The sequence below is a fragment of the Pelmatolapia mariae genome, linkage group LG16_19, assembly GCF_036321145.2.
Source record: "Pelmatolapia mariae isolate MD_Pm_ZW linkage group LG16_19, Pm_UMD_F_2, whole genome shotgun sequence".
NCBI classification, from domain to species: Eukaryota; Metazoa; Chordata; class Actinopteri; order Cichliformes; family Cichlidae; genus Pelmatolapia; species Pelmatolapia mariae.
Genome location: NC_086241.1, coordinates 56474559 through 56495119, shown reverse-complemented (window position 1 = coordinate 56495119; position 20561 = coordinate 56474559). Strand labels below are relative to the sequence as shown.

The 20561-nt window shown below is 40.0% G+C and overlaps 2 protein-coding genes across 3 annotated transcripts; one reads left to right on the top strand and one right to left on the bottom strand.

Moving 5' to 3' along the window:
- Window positions 1-62: 62 nt before the first annotated feature.
- acvr1l (activin A receptor, type 1 like) lies at window positions 63-9806 on the bottom strand. Of its 2 annotated transcripts, none has more exons than XM_063496881.1 (10): window positions 9648-9806; window positions 8891-8974; window positions 7963-8217; window positions 7641-7852; window positions 6516-6615; window positions 5558-5704; window positions 4738-5013; window positions 3009-3206; window positions 2648-2778; window positions 63-1416 (listed from the first exon to the last, which is right to left on the bottom strand). In XM_063496881.1, exons 2-10 carry the CDS (start codon window positions 8961-8963, stop codon window positions 1285-1287), a joined length of 1524 nt encoding a protein of 507 aa, XP_063352951.1. In that variant the 5' UTR covers window positions 8964-8974; window positions 9648-9806; the 3' UTR covers window positions 63-1284. The 2 variants fall into 2 exon arrangements, with proteins under 2 accessions (XP_063352951.1, XP_063352950.1); XM_063496880.1 differs by having other exon boundaries at window positions 9652-9806.
- A 4078-nt stretch (window positions 9807-13884) lies between these two features.
- otomp (otolith matrix protein) lies at window positions 13885-19304 on the top strand. Its single transcript, XM_063499978.1, has 9 exons — window positions 13885-13975; window positions 14161-14297; window positions 14535-14637; window positions 14813-14998; window positions 15928-16102; window positions 16750-16817; window positions 18392-18576; window positions 18900-19071; window positions 19246-19304. The coding sequence occupies exons 1-9, from the start codon at window positions 13885-13887 to the stop codon at window positions 19254-19256; spliced, it is 1128 nt and encodes a 375-aa protein (XP_063356048.1). The 3' UTR covers window positions 19257-19304.
- The last annotated feature ends 1257 nt before the right edge of the window (window positions 19305-20561 follow it).

Below are 20561 nucleotides of genomic sequence, written 5' to 3'. Positions count from 1 at the left end.
TAAAGCTTTCCAATTTTGTTTGTAGAAATCCGACCACATACTGCCCATTCATTAGACAAGAGTGAAGTAAATGTTTTATTACATATAAAAAGGCAAAACAACTTTTTTTCCCCCAAAAAACAAAGCCAGCATTTGAAAAGAAAATCCTTCATACACCTGCTACTTTAAATTTAAAGTCTTCAATAAACATTTCCAAATGAAGATGGAGTGTTTGTTTTTCCATTATTCAGGCAACTTGTACATAACTAGATTTCACCTCCAGTCTCTTAAAATAAAATGCTCATTAGAACACAAATAAACCTTTTGTGATTCCTCCTTGCCTGAGCAGAAGACTTTTTCAGAATCAGCCACAGTGAGTTTATAAAGTATGCCACACAGAGAGGATCAGGTCATTTCCTATCCCTATCACAAGTTACACACTACTTCCTATTGGCAGGTACTTGCTGCTTCTCTAGTCCACAAACCACCAGAATAAACATGTTTGTAGTGTTTTGATCTTCTTCCCTACCTACCCTTGTCCACTATTTCTCAAAAACTCATTTCCTGTCCAAATAATGATGACGTGTAGAGGAAGTCCAGTAGAGTAAATGCCTATATATGTATGCAGTCAGTTTCACACACCCATCGCACATCAATCTGTATCTTCAGTAGTGTGGTAGCAATGGAAATTCAATACATAAATAACATACTAGTGTTTTTTTTTTCTTTAAGAAAAAGGTTTAAAAACAATTTTGATTCGATTGGCTCTTTCTTCCTTTTATAAGTGAACATTGTGTTTCTGTGGTGATGGCTGATAGTAATAAATGGGTGACAGATTTCTGATTGTCTCTGAGCAGAATGCCAAAAGGCTGGAGATCAGAAATTTGAGTAGACACTCAGTCTTGTAGTGTTTGTACTGGAAGGCAAAACCCAGTGTAGTCCCGCATGGGCATTAAAGCATTGGGATGGGATTACTATAATATACCAGCCAGTCACACTCAGTAACAGTCCATAGTTCAAGTTGGTGGAAACACACTGGCAACTGGTTTGCCTCATATCAAAGGCTGGCTTATTCAGAAACGACAGGTCCAAATGTCTGTGTGGGCTTCAAGTCAAACATGTTGGTGGAAGGCATCCGCAGAGAAAGTGAGAGAAGGATGAGGCTGAATGACTCTTGGAACACCTCTTTCCTCTAGTCCTCTTTCCATCTGCCTAATATCCCTCTCTCTTTTTAACAAAACACTGGGAGTCTTGTTGAAGCCAATCCCTGACACCAGGCAGCTGCCTCTGAAACATGGCACCCTCTCACGACTCCTTGCCCTTTTCCAGAGAACTGTGAATCTTGTCTAGGGTCTTCTTGATGCGCAGTGCTGTAAGCCTGGCAGAGGGGTTCTGGTACCAACATTCCTTCATTAGTTTCACCAGAGCAGAGAGAGTCTGAGGGAGACAGAATGAATAAAAATATCATACACTGATGAATCCATTCTGAAAAGAATCAGTGTGACTGCAAGCACTTTCAGATGTTGGCCCATCACCAGATAATGATCACATATGTAGGCACTCATGAGTCATGGTTCAAATAAGAGCAAGAGTAGTTGGTTCGTCATCATATACAGGTGCTATTAAGCAATTGCAGAAAAACAACACACAACAATAAACTAGATGGACTGTTTCACAGCTGTATGCCTCTAGTTAACTATTAGACCCATAATACATAATGAAGACTGAAGAAATTTAGTATAAGCAAAGTATAATTGTCTGTCTAGTAAAGCTGAGAGTAGACAAAATGTCAGATATTTTGTACAACTGCTTGTTAATGCAATCTGCCAATCTAATCTGCCAATCATGTGACAGGCACTGAGTGCATTACATGCAGACATGTTCAAGATTTCCCACTGAAGGTCAAACTGAGCGTCAGAATTAGAAGAAAGGTGACTTAGGAGACTCTGAACATGATTACTGGTACCAAATGCACTGGTAACAACAACTTGAGAATGACCTAAAAAGATCAAATATCCAGTTATTGCCAGTTTCCTGAGTGAACATGCCAAGGGTCCAGAGGCAACAAGCCAGACTGGTTTGATCTGATAGGAAAGCAACAGTCACTCAAATAACTGGCTGTTAAAACCAAGGTATATAAAAGAGCACGTCAGAACACATCAACATTTGCAGCAGATGGGCTACAACAGCAGAAGACCACACCATACGGCACTAAAAGAACAGGCTCACCAAAATTGAAAAACAAAAGACTCGAAAAAGGTTGCCTGGTCTGACAAGTCTCAATTTCTGCAGTTCTACCCGTTTCACTGTGCTCAAATGGCCTCCACAGACACCAGATCTCAATCCAACTGAGCACATATGGTGTGTGGCGCTATCATTTCAACATGGACCAAAATCTCTGGGCCATTAATCTGTGCTACAAAGATCTCAGGGAATTCTGTTCAAAGGGGTCCAATTCGATATAAATGGACAGTAAGTGTAGATGTTACTGCAAATAAAGTGTCTCATGTCAGTATTTGTCATAAACATTGCAGAAGGTCTATATAATTACCACATGGCCAAAATCTGCCTTTTTGAACGCCTTCATCCTATTGACAAATATTTTGACATTTAGCACCCGTCACATCAGTTGTGTCACTATTGACTTGACAAAAAGATTCTTACTCACAGGATCAGAGAACCATCGATTAGGAATGAAAGGCCTCTGCTGTTCCACACACACCACTTTCCTCATATCCTCAAAGCTGGGATCGTTTGGCACCTGATCGTAAAACGGAGGTTTGTACTCTTCAACAATGCCTGGAAAGTGGAATTTGAATGAGAAAAATTTGTGAAAATTTAAGGACAAGTTAAACAACAAGGAATGAAGAGACAACCAGAGGGCCTGGCACGGATCACCACACTGCATCATACTATTTGACTGTATTACAAGCAGCAGGAATTTTATGTATGAAGCAGTGCATCGTGATCACATTAGCGTGCCACTCTCTGTAACGTCCACAGCAGTGCACTATGTGCATGACACTCACCATTGCTGTACGTGCGTCTCGCTATCTCCCACAGCACCAGTCCAAAGGCCCATATGTCCACTCGCTTGTAAGCATCGAAGCAGTCTGTCTGAATGGTTTCTTCCAACACTTCAGGTGCCATGTAGCGCTTGGTGCCAACCTTTGGATTGTTGCCCACATCCAGCAGATTGTCTGCCTGGGAGTGGGTCACGGCCAGCCCTGTAACATGCAGTTACACACAGTGTTATAACAGGACCTGAAATTGATGTCTCCTGAAGTGAGCGTATGATTTTGGAAAAAAGGTTTGACAGGTGCGGAGACACCAAGTAATACAACAATACAACCCTGCAATCCATTGTAGATAATGCAAGATTCAAAGCATTGAATTTCACATTACGTATTCATTAAGGATACATAGCATAGCTGTGTGAGAGGGCTGCAGCTATTGATTATTTTAGTAATCGAATAATCTATTGATTATTCCATTGATTAATCGAGTAATCGGATAAGAAATATTTTTGTCTGATTAATCAGCATTAATAAATATTCAAAAGAGAAAAAACAGGTCTTTCAGAATGAAGTGCTCATTGTTTTGGTTTTAGAAATTGCAATGTTTTAAAGTTTAACTGCATACAACATCTGTCAAAAAACCTCAACTAAACCCTTTTAAATTTAATGTATAGAAAACATTATATTAAATGCAAAAATATATAAATAGTCTCAAGTACAGTCAAAGATTAAAGTATATTAAAATAATATAAATGCAATCTAAGCTAAGGCATAAAAAATATCTTTATTCTGTCTTCTTGGAAGGCTTTCTGACATAACAGGAGGCAAGTTTTTGTGCTGCTGAAAACAAGTTATGATGGTGTGCCTTCAGCAAGCTGTATAATTTAAACATCGTATCCGACTAAGTTAACAGTTAATCTGCAGATTTTCATACAACTTCTGGAGGTTTACTGCAGATTTTCCGCTGTGTAAAACAAACAGCTGTGGATGGAGCAGTGACAAAGTTTGTTTTTCTTCCCGTCGGAGTTCGTTGATCAGGTGCTTTGATGAAGGACTCAATGCCTTTTTGGGATGCTAGAAACACGTTCTTTTGTTTTTTGTTTTTTTCAATTTAACCTCACCATCCTGGTAAAGGCTCCGCCTCTTTGGTCATCCTGGTGTGTGTGTTAACAGAACAGCTCCACGTTAAACTGTGCTAGCGTCACCATTACTGCGATTCTTGTGTTATCAGTGTTTTTGTTTAAAACTGGGGGCTGTGTGGGCTTAATGTTGTCAAAAGTTTTATTCATACGCTGCTCCTAAATACATTTCTATTGCAGGTCTGAAATGCTCACAATTACATTGTTTAAAACAGCAGCGAGCTACAGAGCCGTGCATTAAACAAGGGATCGAAGCAAATTATTCAGTGAATCGCTGCAGACCTAAATCCCACAGTATACCAACAAAAATGTATAGTTATTTAATAATTTTTTCCTGGAAATAATTAACCTCAAGAATATTTATTACTAAGCAAAACATTGGATAATGCTGATAATACTATTATTACTTATTTTTTAAAAAACAAGCCAACTGTAAATATGCTTTCTGGACTTAATAAAGCTTTTAATATCTAATTAAGTTATGTTTACTGTTTTGAGCAGGTAGCACTGGTGAATCACATGGCTACAGTTTATCTGAATCCCTGAAATAGGTGAAAATCCCAACAGTTCAGAGGAGACAAAAAAGCAGAAAAGTGACTGACCAAGGTCTGCGATGCAGCACCGCAGCTCCTTGGTCACCAAGATATTTTTACTCTTCAGGTCCCGGTGTGCGATGGCCGGTTTCCCCTCTGTGCCAAAGATCTCCGTGTGCAGGTGCACCAGGCCGCACGCTATCGATGCAGCCATTGCCAGACCTTCTGATGTCTCCACTGCGACTCGCTGCAAGTAGTCATAAAGCGAACCATTTTCATGGTAATGGGTGATGAGCCACAGTTGAGTGCTGGAGTTTCGAGAAGTCATATCCGATGCCATGAACCCTGAGGGACAGAAAGGTGAAAGGTAATATCATGAAATTGTGTATTATTGATTCAGACGTAAGTCAAGTTCCTCTGGTGTCAATCACACTTATTACTGTTGCATTTTGCTGAATCCTTTTGTATTATTTTTCACAGATCATCTTGTACTTCCTGGTCCCTTTATGGGGTCACCACAGCGACTCCTCTGCCTCCATCTCACTCTGTCCCTAGGATCCTTTTCTGTCATACCAACCCTCTGCATGTCCTCCTCTTCTGCATTCATGAATCTTTGTGGTCTTACACTTTTCCTCAAGCCTGGCAGCTCCATATTCAAGATCCCTTTGTTTAATATGTCCACTATCCCAGTAGCTCTAACCTGAGCCGTCCCTCTGACATCATGATTTCCATGACTTAGTGCTTTAAAATAAACTGAGAGAGTCTCCAGTTCAGGGAAGCTGAGGTTAAAATTCAGAGCTGCCATTACTATGCAAGGAAATACACATGTTAGCCTAACCAAATTTGGGGACAGTCAGCAAGACCAAAACATTAAGCGTAATAGACTCACCCAGTATGTTTTCATGCCTTAGCAGCACTGTATTGTAGATCTCTGTCTCTCTGAACCAAGACTTCTCATCTCTCGAGGAAAAGATTTTCACAGCCACATTCTCGCCCTGCCACTGTCCTCGCCACACCTCTCCATATCGTCCTTTGCCTGGCGGAAAAAATATATATGTATAATAAAGAGAACACAAGAGGAGAGGAGACAAGAAACAGGAAGTCAGAAAAGAAAAAAATACAGATGCATGCATTTTAAAAAGACAATCACTGTCTACTTTTTAAAATTTGAGGAGTGAATTTTCACTCTATTCCATTGCTACAGCAGTGAGATTCTTTTGGCACAGATTTGATGTTTCCACATCAAAAGCTCAACTGTGCACAAAGCACACAGTGCACAAAGCCACAAACTAGAAAACCAAGCTCTTACAAGCTGTAGTTCATGATACTGTGATATATAAAAAGGACCCCAAGACAAGTAACCTACATACTTTTATTTGAAAGATACATCAAAATCTGTCAGATTCTATAGTGCTTTTTACAGTGACATTATCTTTATCTTTAACTTCTGACAGGTGACAGTTTTGAACATGGTCAACAACTCACACGAATAAAAAAGGAACTGATAAGGTGTTTTGACAGTTTCTTGAAATAAGTCACAGATGATTTGATCTCCCGTCTCTTTGACATCACTCAGATTCCACGGATATGTACAGTCATGACTGTAGTCAGGATCGCATGCGGGGTTACTTATAAGCATGCTCACTTCTGGGAAACTAACTAATGTGTGAATATATCCCTTTCCTCCTGATTAATGATGAGAATTTGTTATTTTCGTGATGAATAACTTATGTGTCATGACTTTGGATTTTTTTCATGTCATCTGAACAATTTGCTTTTCAGTAGAACTCTTATCAGATCTGCCAGTCAAACAGATATGAATCTGAAATGTTACGTGTTATACCTACCTACGCACTCCATCAGACTAATCTGCCGTGCCACAGTTCTCTGAACAAGGAAGGGAAGACCTGAACCACTGCCTGACGTACATGAATGATCCAACAGGTCCTGCAGATAGACAGATTTGATTTTAGCTTTGTTTGCAAAGATTTTTTTAAAAAAAGAACATAAATCTTTACATGTCAAATGTAACTAGCATGTAGAGTCATATACAGGTGTATGCTTAATATGCTTGCTGAAAGGTACAGTTGTGATCAGAAGTTTACATACATTCATCAGTGTATGTAAATCATGAACTTTATGGCAATTTTGGAATTTTAATGACTTTTTCAAGAATTGGGTTCACAAGTTTCAATTTAATTGGATTTTCTAAAATCCGCATGGGGTGAAAAGTATATCTGTGAAGGTTCTCATTCATCCAGGTCATCGTAGTCTAAGGAGCTTGGAAAGAAAAGCGTTTGGACTTTTTTAAGTTGCTTGAAGATGTTTCACCTCTCATCCGAGAAGCTTCTTCAGTTCTAGGGTCAAATGGTGGAGAGTCCCCGATTTAAGCCCCAAGTTACATCTAGACCAGAACCTTTTGGTAGTCATTTACAAACTTCTGGCAAGATATCTCACCACTTTTTCTGCAGAATTGGCACAGTTGGCAGGTAGTCATTGTCCTCCATTATTCCATCCACTTTGTGCAATGTACCAATACTATAGGCAACAAGACAGCTCCAGGGTATGATACTACCACTGCCATGCTGGGCAGTTGTCACAGTGCTTTTAGGTTTGAAAGGCTCACTTTTATTACGCTTCACTACACTTTTTTACTTTTGACTGTGTAGTTTAGAGAAACTCCCAAAATAAGTTCAGGCTTGTGCACCTAGTTCTTATTCTTTAAAGTCATTAAATGCCTATGCTGTACAATTATTCCACCCTGGAGAAAGAACAGTTCCAAGGAATCATTAAAAGCCAAGATTACCATAAAGTTAATACCCATAGGTGTATGTACACTTCTGACAATAACTGTAAATTGAAGGTGAAAAATATCCCAATACTCAGAGGCTGGAAGAGAACACAAAGCGTGAGATGGGCCTTCTTCGTGCTTTGGCCAAATCCCTTTTCATGGTTATCTCTGTTACTCTTACCGCTAAAGTGCTGTCTCCGACATTGGAAGTGATGAGACCGTCTATGGCTCCCTGCTCAGCGTCAAACTCCTGCAGTCTCTGCAGACGTCCATGATGGAGCCTTCTGCAAGCCAGCACAGATACTACAGACAGCAGAGCCAGAACGACCACTGGGCCAAGTACGAAGAGAGCTAATGTCTCCACACGATATCGGACTGGCTCACCTTCTGGGGCTGTGGGTAAATGTAAAAAAGAGATACGTATAGTTTGAAATTGGGGAAAAAAATTTATAGTAAGGAAAAGAGCTACAGGACAGTCCAATTTCCTTGTAGACATAAAGCACCTGATGGTAGCAGAGACATCAGATATTCCCTGGTGGTATTGCTGTTGCACCTGTCCTGGGAGCAGCACTGAATAGCCTGGTGGTAGGACGTAGCTGTGAAGCACTGGAGAAGGATTTGGTCCGGCTCGTCCAAACAGCCACGCTCAAAAAAAACTCCACTCTTACTAACTTTGACCGAAGAGAAGCACTGGGTACCTTGGCACCGGGTGGGGTGGAGGCATTTAGGACCTTCACATGCACACTGCAGCTGTCCATCTGTAAATAACAGGATGCAAGTTCACAATATTAACTTTGAATTAAAGGTAAAAGGTTCTAATAAAGCAAAACACATAATAAAAGACAGGTAATGGACTCTCAGTGTGTTCAAGATAGTAGGTGGGCATCACCAGACACCCCGTGATACAATATTTTCACAATACTTTAAACCCACAATATATTATTGGGTTTTTAAACATTTTGCTGAGTGTTACAGTGATATATATTGCAACTTCTCAAATGTTTTTAACTGCTAATTATGTCATCAAATTTAAACTTTGTCATATCTGTTTTATCCAATAAGATAAAAATGATCTCACGTCACTTATTTTCTTGCTACAAAATGTGTACAACATTGCCACTTAAACGTGCCTTAAGTAAATGTTGCCTTAAGAGAGTGAGTCTGCTATCAGTCTGTGACAGTTAGCTCCAGCCACACATCAGCTTACATCTTAATTTCTTTGATTTTTTTTTCCAAATCCAGAGTATACCACTTGTAAAATAATTTTTTTTTGTTGTATATCACACATAAAATTAAAGACCATCCCTGTTCCGGGTATTATTTTTCTACTACAAATAAACAATCTCCAGCCATTTAATCTTCAGGCTTGAGCACAAAGCAGCGAGAAGCAGTCTCACAAACAATAAATGAAAAAGAACATGAGTACAATACCTGGACCCTCAGCTGATATCGACAGAGTCTGCAGCGAGAGCAGCAGCAGGACATGGACACTGCAACGACCCATGTTTCAGTGCACTAAGAGTGGGGAGAAGAGGCAAGATGAGCCAGAGAGTTCAGAGGAGTACACTCATAATTACATTTAGCCTCTTTATGTTATCTGACGAGCCTCATAAGGCTCCAGACAGAAATGAAACAACAAATTATAAAGGCTGAATGAGTTCAGTTTGTCTTAGAAAGCATTACTTAGTATACATTAGTGCAATGGATTAAACAGAAGCCTTTTAAAAAGACAGTCACCATGAATTACTTCCAAATGTATAAATGTCTTCACCTAAACATAATATAATCGTGTGGTTCGTTCTTAAGTGGTTGACTAATAGACTAATTGCTTTATATATAAGACTTGATGTACTATAACTGTTCCTCCGCAGGCTAGCATGCACAATAACAAGCATACACTAAAGTCAGCCTCTGGTTTTGACCTAACATTCAGAAACAACCAAAGCTATCAGCAAATCCTTCTTTAAAAGGAAAAAAAAGATAGGGGACCTAGTTGTTTGCTGTGGCCATTAACAGGCGACCTCATTGGCCGCTAACAGGCGCCCCGGAGGCGCCAGGATGCCTGGTGCTGCTGCCCTGTAAACTAAGCTAAGCTAAGCTAAGCTAAATTAAGCTAGCCACACAGCACAAAGCGCAGACTGACAGCCGGACGAGGACAGCCACAACAGAGCATTAAAACAACACCCACCTACCTGGCGCACACGCAGCGCAGTTTCTAACTCATGCTGTTAAGCCTGCACATTCGTACACGAGTATTAAATAATCGTATTTTCGATGTAAAACCACTAAAAGAAGGGACCACAGCCCAGCCCAGCCCACCCACTGGCTGTTTTCGCTTCCAGCTACACTTGACGTCACCAAAACATTAACATCAAGTTGCATTGTGGGGCAGAGAAGTCCGCCAACTTAAAATCAGTGTAACGCCAGTGATATTAATGTGTATTTGAAGTGTTAATAACGTCAGCCATTATTATATGATAATTAAATGAGAAGAGACTATTGTGTGTTAACCTCTGTGGTTAGTAAATGCTGCTCAATGGGTCCTAAGCTGCAATCATTACACGTCTGTGTAAGCACTTATTGAATTTAAGTGCATTTTTTAGCATTATGCTGGTTTCTAATAGTGAAAGATTCGCTTTTTTACTTCACAACATACCCTTGTTAATTCTCAGATCAATGTTTAAAATAATATATATGTATTGTTATAGATTAAATGACACAAAGATGCATTGAGCTATTAAAGTTTGCCCCACGGTGACCAGCTACAGTATTAAACCTGCTTAAATCCTCTTACATTGATAAAAAATAAATAAATATAAAATCCAGCAGTGATAATTTTACACTGAAAGAGTGTGCATTGTATTAAATCACTTATTTACGTAAGCTGAATTTCAATAAATACATTTTTAAAAGGTCACAAATGCATCCATATCAAATCTGGATCAAATCTGGATACCAGACAGCTGATCCTGAACACATCTAAAACTATTGTTGACTTTATAAAGAAGGCATTTCAACATCTCTTTCTCTATCAACGGGCTGGTTGTTGAGAGGCTACATGTGCCTATACAAGTCTTCATCATGGGACTTAAACACTGTTTCACATTGTTAGTAAAGCGCACCTCCAACAGCTAAGGAAATACAGGGTTAGTTGGGAAAGTATAATTCATTTGTATAGAACTGTTATGGATTAATTTCTCCATCCTGACTTGGTATAGTAACACAACCAATCAGGGCAAACAATAGCTTGAAAAAGTAGTAAGTAGAGCCTCCAAGGTCATTGGTTGAGGTCTATCTTCCATAGCTTCACACTATGGCACCAGAATCACCAGGAAGGCTGGAATCATCATCACTGACCCCTCCAACCCTGCACATCACCTATTCAATCTTCTCACATCAGGAAAAAGATACATGAGCAGAGCATCACATATTAGGGATAGCACCAACCTCTAAACTATTGAAATAAGCACTGAACCTCCTGTTACCTATATCAGGTTGTAATCAAAGAATCTGAAACCATCAAAACCTATATTTATGTATCATGTCATCATATTCAAGTTAAAGACACTGGCAAATATCTGTTTTTGTCTCACTTGAGTAGACTAAATTTAGACTTAGTAGAGGACTAGTGTCAGAGCACAGGCTTTCCAAATACAAACTATGACTCACAGCAACAACCCAGAGGAGAAGTTATGAACTCACCTTCAATTTTAGCTCAAAAAAATCTTACAGTTTGCTTATACTTTGGTCTGTGTGGGGGAGACTTTCTTGCTATTATTACAGCTGCACAGACATTTAGAAACAAGACTAAAAATAACCAGTGACTTCCATTAGGAGCAGTATTCAGACATGATGCAATCTTTGTTTCCCAGTTAAGAAATTTGTGTAAAAACTGCTGATTATTTTATTTGATAAAAGTTGGTGAACTTCACATTACAACCAAAGACACTGTTATTTTCTGGGAAAAAGTTGGCAATGACTACATTTAGATGAGTTTGATTCTCTTTAATTATGAACCAGTTATCGAATGATTTGCTGCCTAATTATTCCGAGTGATACACTGCAATAAGGTCCGGTCTAACTTCTTGCTGTGACACACTTTTTATGCATGTCAGGGTTTTTGTTTCCGTACCTCTTTAAAACTGATGAAGAAATGTTTCTTAATTAAGATTCAGTAGTGATCCATCCAGGTGGGTCACATTTCTAAAAATCATTAGAGTTTATTTCAATTTTAAGACATCTGTCTACTGCAACTCCTGCATATAGTACAGAGCAGGTCACATTCCTCCTGAATGTGCTGAGCAAGATATTGACCTCAAAATTGCTATTGTTCTCAATTGCAATGCAAATATCATTCCATCTCTAGTAATTATTTTGGCAATGCAGCTTTGATGTGGAAAGGCAAAAGCGGGACGAGGAGCAGCAAGACTCCCACTCGGAACAGCAGAGACAACAAACATTAAATTAATTATGAATGGAGCAGCTGGTGTGGAGGTGGGTTGCAAAACGACTTGCAGATTGCAGAGGTCCATCTAAACAGGTTCTCAGGCTTTATGCAGGCAGAAGCAACATAAATAACATGTCCTGTATAAGATTTGCCACAGGCATCGGCTGAGCCTTCAGCAGGTGTTAAAGTCACCTGATCTGCCAGGTTTCTGTTGGCTGAACTTGACTCAGTAGAGCCATTGCTACGCTAGCATTAGCCTTACAGAGCATATTGAATTGATCTGTCTTTTTGCCTAGGTTTTCATGCTGTCTCCATCCTCCAAGGAATAAAACATTTACAGTGATGGTGGTCAATGGTAGTTTTAAAACGCGTCTTAAAACCCATTTTTACTCCTTGGCATATGTCTGTGAAGGTTCTTAGTCATCAAGGTCATCGTAGTCTAAGGAGCTTGGAGAGAAACGCGTCTGGACTTCTTTGAGTTGCTTGAAGACGTTTCACCTCTCATCCGAGAAAACTGAAGAAGCATCTCGGATGAGAGGTGAAACGTCTTCAAGCAATTTAAAGAAGTCCAGATGCGTTTCTTTCCAAGCTCCTTAGACTCCTTGGCATATGACACTGTATGACCCTGATTTTATTGATTTTATTGTTTTTAATCTATTGTGCTCATTTTATTGTTTTTAATTCTAATTATCATTTTATACTTTTTTATTTTGTGCTATTTGTGCTTATTTTATTATTTTAAGTTTTTATTTATTTTATTTATTTATTTTGGGTAAATTATTATTTTTTTTTTTTAACTTATTCATGTATCATTTTTGGCATGCCAAGTGTACAGCACTTTGTGTTCAGCTGTGTTGTTCCGAAAGTGCTATATAAATACATTGCTTGCTTGCAAGGCAAATAAATTAATAGAAAAAAGGAAAAATAGCACAGTTATTGATATGAACCAAATGATTAAAGATAAAGATCTGAATGTTTCAGAAGCTCATCTAAACAGGTTCTTTTGGGAAAACCCTATTTTCTCTCACTAATTTCTCAAAACTCCACATTGAATCACCGGTATTATGTGAGTGCTAGACTTCAAAAGTCCTTCTGTGCTCCCTGTCCCTTCACTGAAGTGTGCAGAAGATCAGATCTCCCAACTTTCCTCTTCCTGAAAAGTTTCATGAAAACCAATAGGACTCTTTGTGCCCTGAGCTCTCATGCAGATCTATTATTACATAATACTGCACCTAAAATATGGACTTAATGATATATTAATTTCACTTTTCACCTCTGAAGACTCCTTCAATTATTGATTGGCATAGTAGATGTTAAGAAAAATGGCAGTGAGTTTGTGTGTGCGTGTGTGTGTGTCTACGCGTGTGGATGTGTTATTATGTGTATGCAGAGCAGAGAGCAAAAAGGAGAATTATATCAAGTATCCAATACGTTTTCCCTCCACAGGGTCCGTTGACCATGAACAATGGCCAGCGCTGTTTGTTCCTGCTTACCTGAGGCTTAGGTCTCCAGTGAGTCAGAGCAAGACCCAGCCAGTATCTTTTCTCCAGGAACAGAGCTCCAGCACAGAGACACATTATCCGCAGCTTTCTTTAATTAAAGACCCCCGGTCGACACTCTGTGCCAGGTGACCTGAACTGCTCCGAGCCTGCATGTTTCTACCACTATCCTCTCCACTAGGGATAAGTCTCAGTGGATAATTAGAGATTGAAATGCTATACTGCTGTCATGAGATGGAGGAAGGATTATCTACTAGGACTTTCAACTTAAGAGGCGGGGAAAGAGGAATAATGTGATGGTTTCTTCTACAGTCAGCCTACCTATCTCTTTCTCTTACCTTTCACCCTCTCTCTGCCTAAGACCAAATAATAAGCGAGGGAAGGGACACACAAGTGACTTTTCTTAATGTATTCCACCTATTCCTCATCTCAGCTGTGTTAGCGAGTTAGTCCCAAGCAGGTTTCCATCCAGAGCTGACATGGAGTATCCAGGGAGAAGACTGCTTTCAGCGTTCCTGCTTTTCCTGCCTCTTCTGTATGTCAGATGTCTCTCCAATCAAAAAACTACAGGTATCAATTTAATACTGTTGGATAGTCAGATTAATGCTAAACACATCAGTGATCAAATCCTGCTTGTTTGCATATTTAAAGGGAGGCTTTAGTGGCAGAACTGCATGAGTTGTGGAATTTGAGGTCTAACTGTTAAAAGTTTGCACATATGTAATTTGCAACTTGTCCCTACTGTGTTTGAAAAGTCTCCTGGTGTGTGCTGTCTGATGATGAGGAGCAGAAGTGTCTGGATTTGGCCGGAAACGCTACAGCCCGAAATGTAAAAGGAACACTGCAGTGTGTCCGTGGCTTAAACACCAGGGACTGTATGGAAAAAATCAAGGTACACAAAGAACAACTGATGGGGAAAGTAGATTCTTACCAAAAAATTGTCTTACATTTCATTTCATTTATTTTATTTAATTAATTTTTATATCAGCTCTGTCAGATGCATGGCAGTTGAAATTTCTTAACATTAATAGGAACTGTTATATCTAAAAAGTGACTACAAAAGAAAATAAAAAGTATCTGTGAGACATAAAATATGAAATATAAAAATATGAATATATATTTTGCTCAGAATGGGACTGCAGATGCAGCCTCCATGTTTGGAGATGACATCTATGCTGCTGGTTTCTGCCATGGCCTGGAGCTTGCTGCAGGAGAGTCCTACAATGGTGTAGGTAAGTCACATGTTTGAGCTCTGCAGCAGGTGACACAGGAAGGCACTGAAGTCTCTGCAGCTTATGTCAAAATGCGGATACTGTGCACACAAACTACTTTCTTGTACCCACTGCTTAATCCGACTTTGAAAATTGATTCCTTTTATTTATTTTTCATTTTTGGTCTCTTCTGTAGATGGTATCAGCTACTATGTGGTGGCAATGGCACGCCGCTCCTCCTCAGACCTGTCCCTGCTTGAGATGCATGAGCGCAGCTCTTGTCACCCCGGCATTCGAACCACAGTGGGGTGGACTGTTCCCATTGGCTATTTGGTCAACACATCCCAAATCAGTGTAGGAGAGCAGTGCAACTTCCCAAGAGGTGAGTCAGAGGGGACAGGGGTGATATAAGTGTAGGTGTGCTTTGGTGGAAGGTGTATGAAATGTTCAATGCGAGGAGGGGAAATCGGGAAAGCAGTGAAGGGGAACAAAGAAGTGAAGAAATGAGGCAGACTGGAGATGCAAGGAGAGGAGACAGTCACACAACAGTGCTCCTTTCTGTAAATGTGAGGTGGATAAAGGGATAAAAGGGGGAACACAATAAAAAATCAGAAGGAAAGATAAACAGGAAAAATGCTGTCTCTTAAAGTTTATTATTATGGTGCTCTGGACACATGGTTCCCAACCATCAAGAATTTAGTGTGGTCTTTTTTTTGTATAAAAATCCAGCATCCAAATCTTGTAGAGACTGGTCTTAAAATAAATTTTTGTCTGAGCATAACTTGCACATGAGGTCCCAAACAGTGAAGAGCTCATACTTATTTAATTTTAAATCAGTAGGTAAATTTAAACTGCACAAAAAAAGATAAATCTGACTTTTAAAGTCTTGTGATATTGATAGCAAACTATAAAATTCAACAGTGGGAAGATGAAAAAGAAAGACAAGTGGACCTGAGTTATTTACTTTGACAGGGACCCTTTATGGTCATTTCCAGTACTATATTTTTATTCTTGGACTCTCTTAACTCTTGGAATTGAGTAGTTTGGCATGACTCACAGTTCATCCTGTCTGAGATTTCTTCTGTGATCACAGTAGTGTGAGCTTAAGATGACCACAATAAGGATATCCCCTCTCAACTACATCATATTAACCCAACAATAGCAGAAGGAACTGAGTTTAGAGCGTTCTGAAGCCTTGTACAGTCCATATGCTGACCATGCAATAGTTTATAAACAGGACAAAAACCTTAAGCATGAAAGTGCAGAAGACTTTTCAAGTATTCTTTGGTGTCTCTGTCTTTTTATTGTTAGTGGTGGGGAACTTCTTCGGTTATAGCTGCGTGCCGGGCATTAAGGATCCCCAGCACGATCCCAGAGGCAACAATCCAAAGAACCTCTGCGAGGCCTGTATAGGAGACGAGAACGACAGACACATCTGCGCCAACAACCACAGAGAGCGGCATTATGGAGAATCGGGAGCTCTGAGGTACACTGACATTAGTAACATGGGAAATAATACAACAACAGCACCCAGAGGTGAAGTAGATGTTATGACTGCTGCCTTTGTGTCTGCCCTCAATTTATATCCATTCCAGCATGCTGCCTCCATAAAGAAAATAATAGTGGAACTCTAGTGTATGCCTTATCTGAAGGTATGCAGTAGAGATAATAACAATACAGTGACAAATTACTGTGTGTGTGTATATATATATATATATATATATATATATATATATATATATATATATATATATAGTGAACAGATGGAATACACAACCAGATTTAAATAAGAGAACAGAAAAGAATAAATCTAACAGTTCCTGTGATTGTGTTGCATAATTTGTTTAAAAAATCTTGTATGTATTAAAATATAAATATATAATACTGTTTGTGCTGTGCAGTATTGCCGTCTGTGTAGAACAGTCTTTGGCACAGTACTGAATGTACTTCAGAGGGGAACAAAAGAACTACAGGGGGTGATTTCTTAAAGTGCCACAGTAAGTGGCAGAGGGAGTTTACTTATGGTCTCCAGAGTCTGTTAACAGTAGCACACTGGCAACTGTGCTGACTTCATTCATATTTCAATCTATTTATAGACTGAATGTGTCTTGCTGTTTGTGTGTTTTCGTTCAGGTGCGTGGCTGAGAACCTCGGCGACGTGGCTTTTGTCAAACACACAACAGTCTTTGACAATTTGGATGGTCAGTGTGCAAAATATTGTTTATTTTAGAGACTATGATAGTCGTAGTTGTGTGATATAATTTTTATAATGTCTCAATTTGTGATTACATTGCTTGGAATATGCAGAGGGTGCAACTCCCTGTCAAGACATAGGATGTCAGTGTTTCATAACGCATTTGTGCTTTTTCCAGAATGTGGAATACAGTGATCGGATTGCACTGTAATTATGATGTCATATGATAATATGTGGGAATGTGAGGCGGAGAGAAAAGTAAGCAATCTGAAAACAAGAGAAGATAAGAGTGAGAATGAAAAAGAAACAGATATTACACACAAACGCACACACAGGACAGCCACAGAGTTGCAGACATTTTGTCCAGCAGTGAAGTGCCCTAATTCTCTGTTTGCTGCATCTGCTCCTCTGCTTTGGGCAACATCCAAAATTAATGGCGATCATTATCGCCGTCACGCTACACAGGCTCTGCTGGTATAGCTGAGAAGGAGCAGTTTGATGCCAGCTCCACAAAATGCTGTCGCTGCTTAACGAAGCATGCTTTATCATATGGTTCAGAAATGTCCAGAGTCAGAACGATTAACAGAGGTCAGGAAAACACAGAAGGTCTGGGCTGTTGTCTGGGAACGCTGTAGGCTTCAAGGTGGTTTACCCTTTTTTCTCACAGTTGTTTGTTTTGTTAAACGGGGTTTTGTTTCCCTTTTTAAAATTCTCAGGGGACCGACCAAATCTGACAAAAATACAAATACCTGCATATAAAATCTTCATCGTTAAGGTGGACATGGTAAATTAGTCATAAATCAGGATTGCACTGTTTGATAAATGTGTCATCATAAACAAATTAATGAATGCACAAAAGAAAATAAAAAACTAAAGTAGTTCTTAGTTAATGTAAATAGCTTATTCAGTGTATGAGGAATAATTACATACTAAACATTACAACTTTCAAACGGTTTTAGATAAGGAGGTCAATGCATATGATGTTACTTTCCTTAGACTTAACTCAGAGGGAGACCGTGTAATTATATGGACAACTATGTCTTGGTATACTTAATGTAAACTTTTTTCAAATATTATTTTTGTGGCATTTTATCCTTTATTGGACAGAGACAGTGTAGACAGACAGGAAAGGGAGAGAGGGAAAGACTTGCAGCAAAGGGCTGCAGGTCAGACTCGAACTCAGGCCGCTACTTTCTTTCACATGGTCGCCTGCTCACCCACTGAGCTAAACTGGCAACCCACAACTTACTGTAATCTTATCATCATGATGAGGACCCAGGATAGCTCTACAGCTGGCCAAGAAATACACTAGTTTCTCTAAACCACAGTAAAACCATGTTAAAGAAAGTGCATATTCATTACTGGCTTTTAGAGGAGTTGGCATGTGGACTTTGCTCTCTGATAGTCAGAGATACCTAATCCCTTAATAGTCAGGCTAACTGTTTGTAGTCTTAATGTAGCTGAGCTTTACCTTCAACAGACAGATTGGTTTCATTTGTCTTTTGTAACGCTGTGAAAGAAATCAAATGTGCATTTCCCAAAATCCTAATCTCCTGTTTATATATCTCCTCTCTTGCCCAGGTAAGAACCAAGAGTCCTGGGCCCTGGATCTGGAGGTGGAGGACCTGAAGCTGCTGTGTCCTGATGGAACGGATGCCGGTCTGGAGGAGTATGAACGATGCCACATTGCCGCAGTCCCTGCCAACGCTGTGGTGGTGCGTATGGAGGACAAGTGCCGTGTCTGGAAGTATCTGGAACGCTTACAGGTGGGTGTGGACATAAGCTGCATGTGCTTTGCTTGTGTGTGTGTTTGTGTGTGTATGCACGTTTTTCCACAGAGCTGTGTGTGGATCTCTGGAGCCTGTGTTATTTATCTGCAAATCTTAGTACGCAGGTACCTGCTAAACTGTCACCCTTCCTCCGTACTCAGTGTGTGGGAGACTCCAGGATGATTGATACGTCCTGTGCTGATCCGCCCAGCCTGCACTTACACACAATCTGAAAGACACTCATGTACACAGAACGCCAACGCACATCCATGCATGCCCTCATGCATTAAGCGCAGTCACACACTTCCTCTCTCCTGCAGAATGTGTTTGGCAATGCCACGGAGGGCTTCAGCCTGTTCAGCTCAGCAGGCTATGGCCAATCCGATCTGCTGTTCAGTGATGCCACCCACCACCTGCAGAGAGTTCTGGGTAGCTACACCTCTTGGCTGGGGCCCACTTATACCACTGTGCTGCAAGCCTTCGAGTGTGAGGGTAAGAGTGATGACGTGTGCCTATTTGCCTGTGTGTAAAAATGTGTTTATGTGGAATTGCTGATGAAGAGTGGGTGGCTAAGTGGCTGGAGGAGTGTTTTTTGCTTTGTGTGTGTGTGTATCTGTGAGCGCATCCACTGCAGCTGTTCTCATTATTGCACTCTTCCACCACCAGGCTTCTGCTGATGGAAGAGGAGGAAGATATCCAGCACATCATCTTCCACCCCATCCCGCTTTCTCCATCCTCCCTCCCTGCCATCTGTGTCCCCCGTCTCACCATATTTTCTTCTTTTTGCTTTGCTTTATTAATGTTTTTTCCCCCCCTGCATTTCACCACCCAATCTTTAATATTATATCCTTGCCCTCCTCCAAACTTTTATGTCTTTTAATATGCTTGCTGGCAGGTTATGACAAGGTTAAAGAGTGGCTAGTTGGCTGTTAAAACATAACTAAAATTGAACATATTTTTAAAAGGACGCTGGGGGGGGGGGGGGAAGTGTAGAAAAGAAAGGGATAGGACAAAAAAAGTTAATGATTGTTGTGGTTTTTCTTTTGTGTTTGATTAACACATACCAAAAAAAGTCCTCTTAACATTTGCTGCCCTGTATATTTGTTGGGAAACTGCAGCCTTCTTGGCTTGTTTCATTAGACTAAGCTTCGGTACCACCCTTCCACCTCACTCCCACAGGGTCTGTCTCTGGCACTGAACAACTGGGTGCTATTAACTTTTTGCTTAGAAGTCTCAGTTACTGTATGTGTGTGTGTGAGAGAGAGAGAGAGAGAGGGAGAGAGAGAGAAAGAGAGTATACACTTTTGTTTCCCACAGCCATTAATGCCCTAATTGGTGCTCTGGCATACTATACTGTTTGTGCGTGTGTGTGAGTGCATATGTGCGTGTGTGTGTATGTTTATGTGTGTTAGTGTTGATAGGATTCCTGCTTTCCCATGCCTTGTATAGCTTACTCCTTTGGATCACTGCTTTCTCACGTCCGGTATGGTGATCCAGGCTGTGCCAGCTCACAGTGTATTTTAACACCTTACGATTAGAAAAGGGGGAGGACTTAGAGTTGAGTTGCCTTCAATGACCCTTGAGGGAGTCTTAAAAAATGATAATTTTCTCATCTGTGGCAACATTTGCGTCACCCAGATTCCTCAAAATTTGCAGCCTCTCCCACACTCCTGTCTTTATACACATGTGGGTTTTTTTTCCTATAATATGTCATTTATAATTTAACATTACCACCAGTAGTGAGATGATGATAATGATAATGTGTAAGAGTTACTAACAGCAGGATGTTTAATTAGTCAGTTTTGAATTTAATCTTATTAAAAAACTGTCCTGGGGAATTACTAAAGAAATTGTCTGCAAAGAATTTGTAACTGCAATTGACAAAAAGAAAAACAAAACAGCATCTATAAGCATTTATAAGGCACTATAATTAAAGAGACGCAACCAGTTTGACCTTACTTGACCTGCTGAATCGTGTACTG

Excerpts from the sequence above, each read along its gene's own strand:
- acvr1l (XM_063496881.1), bottom strand. The coding sequence starts at position 8,963 with ATGGGTCGTTGCAGTGTCCATGTCCTGCTGCTGCTCTCGCTGCAGACT. Across the intron at positions 5,705-6,515 it reads TAGTCTGATGGAGTGCGTAG|GCAAAGGACGATATGGAGAG; the intron begins GTAGGTATAACA and ends TTTTTCCGCCAG. Across the intron at positions 1,417-2,647 it reads ATCGATGGTTCTCTGATCCT|ACTCTCTCTGCTCTGGTGAA; the intron begins GTGAGTAAGAAT and ends TGTCTCCCTCAG.
- otomp (XM_063499978.1), top strand. The coding sequence starts at position 13,885 with ATGGAGTATCCAGGGAGAAGACTGCTTTCAGCGTTCCTGCTTTTCCTG. Across the intron at positions 14,638-14,812 it reads AGAGTCCTACAATGGTGTAG|ATGGTATCAGCTACTATGTG; the intron begins GTAAGTCACATG and ends TCTCTTCTGTAG. Across the intron at positions 14,999-15,927 it reads GCAGTGCAACTTCCCAAGAG|TGGTGGGGAACTTCTTCGGT; the intron begins GTGAGTCAGAGG and ends TTTTATTGTTAG.